Source organism: Mesoplodon densirostris, chromosome 12 (genome assembly GCF_025265405.1).
Source record: "Mesoplodon densirostris isolate mMesDen1 chromosome 12, mMesDen1 primary haplotype, whole genome shotgun sequence".
Classification (NCBI taxonomy): domain Eukaryota; kingdom Metazoa; phylum Chordata; class Mammalia; order Artiodactyla; family Ziphiidae; genus Mesoplodon; species Mesoplodon densirostris.
In genome coordinates, this window is record NC_082672.1 from 79,372,958 (window position 1) to 79,383,088 (window position 10,131).

General features: G+C 45.8%; 1 protein-coding gene across 1 annotated transcript in view; it reads right to left on the reverse strand.

Annotated features, from left to right (window-relative positions):
* COL9A1 (collagen type IX alpha 1 chain) overlaps positions 1 to 8,958 on the reverse strand; it is a 62,192-nt gene extending 53,234 nt beyond the window's left edge. Inside the window, exons 1-6 of the mRNA XM_060114762.1 lie at positions 8,896 to 8,958; positions 8,172 to 8,192; positions 6,774 to 6,848; positions 6,478 to 6,513; positions 6,280 to 6,342; positions 156 to 209 (exon numbers count right to left, since the gene is read on the reverse strand). Of these exons, the coding sequence (XP_059970745.1) occupies positions 156 to 209; positions 6,280 to 6,342; positions 6,478 to 6,513; positions 6,774 to 6,848; positions 8,172 to 8,192; positions 8,896 to 8,958 (312 nt within the window). The remainder of the gene's footprint in view (positions 1 to 155; positions 210 to 6,279; positions 6,343 to 6,477; positions 6,514 to 6,773; positions 6,849 to 8,171; positions 8,193 to 8,895) is intronic.
* Positions 8,959 to 10,131: the final 1,173 nt, after the last annotated feature.

The window sequence follows — 10,131 nt, forward strand, 5'->3', positions numbered from 1 at the left end:
GATGTAATTTAATTCAACTGAAACACGATTTTAGTTGAACAAGTGTATTTCAGCTACTTCACAACTAATCTGTTAGTTGATTTGGAAACACCACAATGAAATTATGCTTCCACACTTAATTAATACCAGCAATTAATACCAGGTGGCTAACTTACTTTCTGTCCTCTCGGTCCAACAGAGCCAGGAGATCCATTAGGTCCCGTTAATCCCTGATAAAGCAAGGTGATGTCAGAACCAATACAGCATCCTTAGGCAAACCATTAAGTGGATAATTTTACTTAATTTGTTAATTATATACAGGATGGTTACAAATATTTGTAAAGAAATACCTTTGCATATTCTTTCTCAAAGCTAATGCTTATGATCTGCCTGTTAGTTACTTTCTGTTGATAAATTCTATCCTATTCCTAACTTCCTGCTAAATGCATTGTTTATCACAGGGTTCAATAATTTAGCATTTTTGTCTCTGCTTTGAAAAATGCAAAATAATAGTTACAGTGTTCTAATAGGTAAGTCTGATAGGACAACAGGTCTTGGCTCTGCCATTTAGCCACATTTATGTACCTCCTTTACTTCGTTTATAAAACAAAAATACTGTATGTCTCTGTAGCTTTTGAATAACGTCTTGAGAGTTAAAATGTTCCTTCAATAGTAATTAAAACTAATCAATCTCATTATTGCCTTAGAGCCATCTAAAGCTCTCTAGTCATCTTAGCAATGACGACTGCTTATGGAATACATTAACTTTTCAATTTGAATCACTTGAGAGCATGTATGTTTCTAGGTTATCTCCCTTAGTAAAACAGCTATTATTAAGTATACATTTTCATGTGTGCCACTCAGTATGTAGAATTTAAGTCAGTTACTGAAAATTAGTAGGGAAAATGACAATGCTTGGAAGTGATGCTTTAATAACTGCTTTAGCTTTACATATGATGGTTATAAATGTGTTTCACAGTAATTGACTTATTAGATATCAAAGCATGATAACACTACATGTACATCCAAATTTCCACATCAGGTAAAGATGCATTTTTATCTTTTTAATTTTTTCTTTACTTTTATATGTTGTCATTTATCATGTAATCTTGAAGGGAACACCTTGCTAAAGACAAATATGTGTATGTGTATCTATAGATATATATATACATATATGTACATATACATATATGCATGCATATACAATATAAATACCTTATAAAACCTATACATTATCAAGATTTTGAAAAAGACTAAAATGATATTAATTGAGGGATGGATTCCTTGAAAATATGAAAGCCCTACTTAAAAATAATCACCAAAATCCATATTTAATCTGTCATAGTCTGCATAAATATCAATAAAATGCATTAATGTAGCTTATATAGAAAACTATTTCACTGATCACCACTTTTACATTTCTCTACATCAATTAATTTCCCTCATAATTCCAAAGAGTGAATCAAAGGAAGTAGAAAAGAATGAGTTGAAAATGTTAATTACTGGAAATTTACCAAAGAATAAAGTTATTAAACACACACAGAAGAGTTTTTGACAGACTGAGATTTTCAATCTCCCCAGTATAACTGTAACACTGTAACTTGGGAACAGGTCCCAGCATCTTAGTTGCTGAACACCTATGGTCATGGAACGTTGGTTTTTGTATTTCAGCAAACAAACCATTCCTTCAGGGGCACTCTGGTAACACATATGGCACATGGGTTTTATAAACCTCAGGGCATGTCTGACGAATGGGACGTCTACTGTCCACTCTATGCATATACCCTCCAAGACCAATCCTGGTCAATTCCCACACACACAGCCAGCTAACCATCTTCACTCAGTGATTGAAATAACTGACAAGGTTGGAGGACAGTAGCTACTGTATATGGTAGAACTTCAGCTCCATAATAAAGAATCAGAATAGCTGGATACCCTGGAGGCTGCTTCCAGTCACTTCTTATTTATACTGTCTTCCTTAAGACATGATAAACTATGTCTAATCACTAGGAGGCTCTTTGAATTAATGAAAATATATCCTGGTGTCTGATGATCCAGTGAACTCTTTTATGAAATAGCCATGTAGAAAAGCATAAGCCCCATGAGGACAGGACTGCATCCATTACAATCCTAGCGCATTGTCCTGACATCTAACACCCACTCAGTACACGATTACTGAATAAATTAATTTGGGTTAGCCTGTGGGTGGAGGGATTTCACACCTGTCCTTCCACATCATCTTTTCTTTTGGTTCAAATCCCAACTCTGGCACTTAATTCCTGTGCAACCATGGGCAAGTTGCTCAACTGTATGTAGCTTCAGTTTCCTAACCTGTAAAATAGATATAATGTTTATATCTACCTCATATGGTGATTTTGAACATTCATTGGGATATTACACACAGAGTGTTTACAACAGTGCCTGGCAGAGCGGACACTGAGTTAACGTTAGCTGTTCTTATTATCATCATTATTGTGTGGTCAGACTACACTAGATGCTGATGAAGAGTTCACATGAAGTGATGTTTCCTGCCCTCTGGGAGCTTAAAACCTCATTCAGAAGGAGTTCTGCAAATAAACAAGCAAAAAAATCTAGGTATGAACCACGGGCACTGTGCTTCACAGCCCCCCTCACATTTTTTTTTTTTTTTTTTTTTTTGCTGCCTATTTCCACTTACACTGACCTTTCAGAGTAGTTTCTTTATTCCTCACTATTCTAATCATATAACATCTATCAGGGATGATAGTTGTATACATTTAGAGGATGTTCTAACCTCTTTCCTGTAAAAAGTAGCATGACTTAACTATAATTCCTAATTCCATTCTAATTCCTCTTCTGTGTATCTGAGATGGATGCTATACAAATGAAAAAAAGATACTACTTTAGAGAGCTCACTAAGCATGCCACAGCAAAAGTGCCTATAAGAATATAAGTTATGAATCATAACAGCACAGCTGTCCTTTGGGAGCAGAGGTTACAACCAAGCTCTGACCTCTTTAAGTTTTCATGTCTATAAGGGAAAAGAATCAACTTACTAAAGTCTTAGCAGGAAAGGAGGGATTTTATATGTATGTACATAAATCTCCTACAATTTACATTTACAGATGCATGCATACAACTCCAATTTGCAATCATTCTTATTTGTCAAAGAAATGACTAGAGGAAAATATTGCCAGTGGCAGAAAGAATTGCTTTCATATGAATGCTGATGAAGATAAAGTTCTACATGGGAGGATATTAAAGGCAACTGTGTTCTGAAATTTCCTGCTGCTGCTGGCAGACCACACCAGCCATCAACAATCATTTCCTTCCAACATTCCAACCACTCCGCTCAAGAGACCCAACACATAATCCTACAAGACTAGCTGCCATGACTCGTTTACCTTTTCTGTCAAAAATCCACTTGATTCAGGATAATTACCGTTAAGCCATGTTCCTTTCAGATTCTTCTAAACACCATCTGATTAACCATTTGCTAACATTACCAAAAAACACAGCTTTGCAATGAACCAAGGTTGGAGGGTGCCGGTCCCCCCCACTACACTTAGGTTCACCTACCAAGAAAGATAACTTACGCTTTCCCACTTACTCAGCTCTCAAGCCCAGAGACAAACAGCAAACTCTGATCCGGTTTCTGGTATTTCATCAGTCTCAAGGTCTTTTCTCAATTTAGGGTAAAAGGTCTATTTAAAATGTCAAATGTGTCAAAGAGTGGAATAAAAAAACTTTTCAGGTCAGGATCTTGTAAGTTGCATGGGGCTCCATTTCAAAATTTGGTGAACATGAAATTTATACCAATATTTATAAGTAATTATAAAATATCAATTAAAATATTTGTATTATCCATTGAATTTTTAATATCCTATTTCTTGGTTGGTAATTCAGATAACAAGAATTCACTATCATTCTTTTTCTCCCTATTTTCTGCAAATATTCATCTATTTAAGAACCTCATTCATATCTGCATGAGGCAAAGCTATCTGGAAAGAAAGTGACTCTAAAAATCAAGAAATCTGGTTTCTTTCACCATCTTAGCCACTGAATAACTCTGGGCCCCTGGGGGAACTACTTGTCCTCATAATTGTTCAGTGTCCTTATCTGTGAAGAATAATATTAGCCAAACCTACTTTCCAGCTTATTGTAAAGTTAAAGGAAGTAATGTTTGTGACTGCATTTGAAAAAAAAGTTCTACTCAAATGCAAATTAGTATGGTTAATTTTTTGCTCAGTTCTAAAATGCCCAAAATACTGGCACATACATGAAGTTCTTGCTTTATCTCTCCTTCCTTTCTCTTTTTCTTTTTCTCTTGCTTTCCTTTGCAATCCCAGATTGATTCAATGACCTCATCAGTGTCTCCCTGAGGACCTTCCAGGGTCAAAGTTCTATGATATAAGAAACCTTACTATTTTACACTTTTTAACTTTGGAAATCTGATTTGGAAATCTGCGCTGTGGTACTGCAACTATAGACAAAGAAAAAAAAACAATTTGTAAGTGTTATTTACATTGTACTTCTAAAGATTTTGAAGACCTTTCAGTTATTTATCCCAAGTTTCTGTTTCAGTGTGGAAATTACTTTATAAAGCAAAACGAGGCATTGTCTTTCTTCTTCTTTATAGGTAAAGAAGAATTTGTTGTGCCTGCTACAAAAGCACCACGAAATTAGGACACAGATAATTCCTCTGTCTGAAATTATGGCAACTCAATAGTGAGACAAGACTTCAGGCCATTGGTTTATGCTTCAACCACCACAAAAATCAATAATAAGGATAGTCATTTAATCATCAATTTTCTTTTCACATAAAACAAGGTCCACATTTCAAAGGAATGCAGAAATAAATGCAACCTATATTGGGCTACTGGTTTACTTAGTGGCCTCGTATTTATCAGACTTTTTTTGTTATAATGTGTCATAAGTATTCACGGAGTTTCCAAGAAAAGCTTGATAGCCAACAAGTTATATAATTTCCGTTTGCATTATACTAATATCAGGCTAATATTCACTTCGTATTATACAAATATTAGTCTCTGGGAACCTCATGCAATGCCACTTTGCATACATAGAAAGTTCAAACCAGGGCCTTTGAAGCATAAAACAAAGTCAATATCTCCTAAGGCAATGAACAGCACAGACAAATATTTTCATTATGCTAATCTTGATAACGAAAGCACATCTTAATAACCACTAACATCTAGCTGTGTGGTTTATCTTTTTCTCAAAATGAAGGCTCTGTCTTAAACTCCAGTCAAAACTTCTCGGGATCTATAATTATAGGTTTTCAGGTGCTTTCTTTGATTTAGAAAAGTCCTTAGTTCGGGGAAACCACATGAAATGGTAACTTGAAGGATAACTTGATGGACCCAGCCTTGTCTGTTCTCTGAGAGCAGGTGCCAGATCTTACTTCACTTCGTATCCAGCAGCAAAGTCAAGGAGTGGCCTGCAGTGAGGCCTCAGTAAATATTAGTCCAGTGTACGGACAGAGAAGCCGAGAGGCCTGAAGTCCTTTTACTCTGAAGAAATGTTACTTAGTGTTAGGTTTATCACACAGCTCAGCATCTGAGCGTCCCTCCGATGGGGGGCAGGCAGGTGTGCTGGTGGGTAGGCTGGGGAGAGGCTGCTGCTTCCCGGTCTTCAGGCAACCCTAGTCAGCTTATTTCTGTCAGTGATGTCAGCCAAGAAAACACCCGTGGAAAGAGAGAAGACTAGTTTTCAATTTCCTCTTCCACGTGTGCTGACCAGTTCCCTGCCCCAGGCCTGCTCCCACCCACCCGCACTCACTTCAGACCCTCCCCTCAAGAGCATCTTTCTCTTCTCTTTTCCTTGGGATTTAGGAGAACCCCAAGAACCTTCCCCTGCAGGTTCTTTTTTCTAAATGCATTTAGGCGGTGCCGGAAGGCAAGGGCAGAGACGGCTTGCTGGGAAGCCCCTGCAGAGGCCAGTCGGATCCCTCCTCCCTGGCACCGGGTGAGCAGGGCAGTGGACGGTTAGAGGCAGGAACCGGTACCCACCTATGTGGTACCCACCTATGTTTTCCGAGAGCAGGAAACGCCAGCGCTGCGTGCTCTCCCCAGGGAGCTGCGCGGAGCCTCCACCCTCGCAGACCCATGCGCAAAAACGGCCACGTCCACGCCACGCCCGCGCGCAAGGCCAAGTTCAGGGCCACAGGCCTGCTGCAGCTGGGACCACGGTCACCCCCATGCCTGCAGCCTGCGCCTCTCTACACGCACGCACGCACACACGCACGCACGCACGCACGCACGCCTTGGGCCCGGCTGCCCGCCCCCACTTCCCACAACTCACGTCTGCTCCCGGCGTTCCAGGCTTCCCCGGAGCTCCCGGCTTTCCCGGCTCTCCCGGGGGGCCCTGGGCAGGGAGGCCGCGAGGCAGGGAGAGAAAAAAGGAGAGAAAAGGGGGCAAAGTTGAGACTCTTCTGACGCACGTGGCTACAGACCACGTCGGAAGGAAGGAAGTGGAGGGCCAAGGCGCTGATCCACTTACCGGGGGGCCCGGGGGACCCTTCGGACCTCGGTCACCCTGGAGGACAGGAGGAAAGGGAGAGCAGTCCGTGAGAGGGGGGCGCTGGGGACCCCTCCGGGAGAATCCCTCACAAATCGGGGACGGGGACGGGCTAAAGGGTGCTGGTCCATGACCAACCGGGGCCAGAGGACACGTGACCTCCTCCCTCCGAAATTCCCAGGCTTCCAGGCTCACCCACGTCCCATCCCGCCTTTGGGTGGGGGCTCCGGGCGCTCTCAAAGAACCCACCCGAGCCGCTGGGGGAAGGTGACACTTACGTCGATGCCGTCGATGCCCGGGACTCCAGGGGGGCCCGGCGGCCCCGGAGGACCCTGCTCACCCGGGGGGCCCCTCTGACAAGAGAGCGCACACGGGTTAGTGGAGCACGTGGGGCAACGACGCGGAACTGGGCACCAGGGCCCGAGGCCCCCCGCGCGTCCCGGTAAAGACATTGCCCTGCAGAGGCCGGGGTTTGAACCCAACATAACACGCGGGGATCGAACTTCCAAGGGAACTTCTTCCCTTCCTCAAGGTTCTCAATGAGGCTGACAGTGAGGTTAGAGCAGAATCCAGGCCCCCAGGGTGGAGTCCTCACGTCTACAGAGCATTCAACCGAAGGGGGCTTGTGAGGGAGAGGGGGCCTCTGCCTCAAGGGATTCGACCTTGAAGATGGTGGTCACTGAACACCTCGATTTAATCGGTGATTGCGGGTCAGTGTTTTGGCCAAAGCGGAGGCGCTCCAGCCCAGATCAACTACGGTGTCATATTCTGTAGACCTTCCTGTGCTCAGGAGAAAGCTGGGGGAATCCTCTCAGGGAAAGACAAGGGAGGATGGGGCGGGGAAGCGGTGAAACCCAGCGAGCGCCTGGCCTCCTTTCAGATCCTCTTGCAGCGATTCTCTTGCAGGAGGTCTGGGCACCTCGCTTCAAAAACACCCCAAATTTCAGGCTGACCCTAGGGTGTGACCCCTTTTATCGGCTGCAAACAGCTCAGTTTTGATGGTGTTAGAGGGGAAGCTGGCCTCTGAAATAGTTTGCACACGTTGCTTAGGAATGTGAGAGTTTTCTTTCTCTCTCTCTCTCTTCTAAATTTAAAAAAAGAAAGAAAGAAAAAAAGCTTCTTTCATCAAGGAAAACTTGGTTTTTCTAAACTCCGGGGACCAGACAGGTTACAATGGGGCCTTTGTAAGTGAAACCTCAAACGGCGCTGGCTCCCCTGCCCAGCCGGGTCCTGTCCTGGGCGGAGGGAGGAGACGCCCAGCCTTCGGGAAGCTGCTGAAATTTCGAGGCGAGTCGGGGCCGCGGGTCCACCCCGACCGACCGGCGGGCACAGCGGGCGGGATGCAAAGTTTGCTGGAATCCCGCCTACTCCCGCCGGGCTGCTCTGGACCGCGCCAGGAGGGGGAGGGGAGGGGGGAGGAGAGGGGGAGGGGGGAAGGGGGAGGAGCAGTCAGGCTGAAAATTAAACCCCGGCCTCCAGCCTCCGCCGGCCTCCACGGCCTGAGCCTGCAGTACGGGGGCCCGGTGGGCGAGGGGGCGCCCTTTCCGGGACAGTAGGGGTCACCTAGGGCCCCCGCCTGCCACCGTGCTCGCCGCAGGATGCGCGGGGCCCGGCAGCCCACGGGATGCTCGGCACCTTCCCCGCGGCTCCCCCGACGGCTGCGCCCCCTGGCTTACCAGGTCGGTGGTCTGGCTGGGCTGGAGAAGAAAAGATGGAGAGACAGTGGGAAGGCGTCCCCCTAAAGCCGCGCGCAACTTACTTGAGCCGCGCACAGGCAGAGCCCCGACAGCAGCAGTCCCAGCCCGAGGGCCCCGCGGTCCCGCGCCGTCCAGGCCATCCCCGCCGCGCGTCGCCAGTCCCCGGGCCCGCCCTCCACGCGCGCACAGTGGCGCTTGTCCCCACAAAGAGCGCCCCCAGACAGGGAGGCCTGAGTTCCTCCTGTTTGTGAGTGGCCCCGGAGAGGGTCCTGGGGATTGGAGGAGAGCTCGCGGGGCCGGGAGGACGGATAGAATGACAACAGTCCCTTTTAACCCCTTCCCCGCGGCCGCTCAGGCCGGTTCCGCCCGCGCCCCTCCCGCCCCAGGGCAGCATCCCGCCGTCCTAGGAGCCAAGGCGATGGCCTGCGTGCCACTGAGGGCTGCGACCGGCAGTGTTCTTGCGGAGATGTTTGCGAGGGGAGGAGGGAGGGTCGTAAGCCACCCAAGGTAGAAACAGACACCCCCCGCCCCAAGGTGGTTTCTACCCGCCCAGCTGTGGGTGGGAGCGGTGCTTCCTTACAGTCTATCTGCAAAGCCTGGATTCTTTAGAGAAAGAGAGTGGGGAGGGGGGATTTTGAGGAGGTGGCGAGAGCTACGCTGGGTGGAAGTGGTCTTTGCAGGTGGTCCAGGGACTCACTGTTACCCTGGTTGGCAGCTCGTGGCAAGTTTCTCTCCTGGGTCGCAGTGGGTCACAATGGATCAGCATCCACTGAAGTTCAAACTGGGGAAAGAGCAGCCAGTCAGTTCGGGTCTTTTTGGAGCACAGAAGCAGGTCGTTTAAAAAGGAGGTGAGTTTGTAAGTGTGGCCCAATTGTTAAGTGTCTGGTCACCAACTTAACTGGTTCATCTCAGCGGACCAGGACTCTTGTTCCTGAATACCATTTTTCCAATGGAAATGGGCTGCAAACCCTTCCCACTTTTCTCCTGTCATTGGATGTAGATGACTTTAGCTCTGCATTGCCCCAGCACAGCCCTAGGCAGGAAACACACCACTGGCACTGACTTTCTATTTCTGTCCTCACCGCAACGTTTAAGAGGTAGATTCGGTTAAAATGAGTCTCAGAGAGAACAGGAAACTGTCCTAGGCACAAGCCAATAAGTGTCAGAGTCTGGATGGGATCCCAGAGGACATATGCACTAACACTTCACACGGGAAAAGATTAGAAACAGAGGCGGCACCAGGAATAAAGTAGAGAAAGGAAAATTGGGTCCTGGGAGAATATGCGTGCTAGACATTTGCCACGGAGTGTCACAGCTTAAATTGGAAATAGGAAGGTCTGGGAGTGGAGGGGATGAGAGAAATTTAGGACTCAGGAAAAAACAAGATAATAAAAAATATTTCAGTTTAACTAATTCATTGGTTGAAGAGATATAAGATTCCTAGACAATTGAAAGTCAGGTGTGTCTTGACAACTTCTTACCTTTTAGCAGGTGTTAAGGGAGAAAGAAGAACAGAACAGGAGAGAAGCAGAACAAAGGAAGAGTGGCCAGGTCTGAATCTGAAGCCTCAGGTGAGAAGGTTAAAAAAAAAAAAAAGATGTACCACACAGGAAGCCTGCCACCACGTGCCACTGTGGCCCCTCTTCAATGAGGAAGTTCCTTGTCAGGCATTTCTATTTGGATCCATGTTTCTTGGTCAGTTGATTCTCCTGGCATTCTGAAAATGTCCAGTTCCCAAATCTAAATATAATGTCATCTAAATATAAAGTAACTTAATGTAAGGTCATCTCTTTTCTTTCATCCAATGGTGATTTGCACTCCATCCCTCCTGCCAAAATGACTCCATCTCCTGGATCTAGAATTAAGTTAGACACATTTTCCCCATTGTTACAGAAGCATCCAGAGTTGAAGTTACTGGATGGAAGATCAGAGTTGGAAG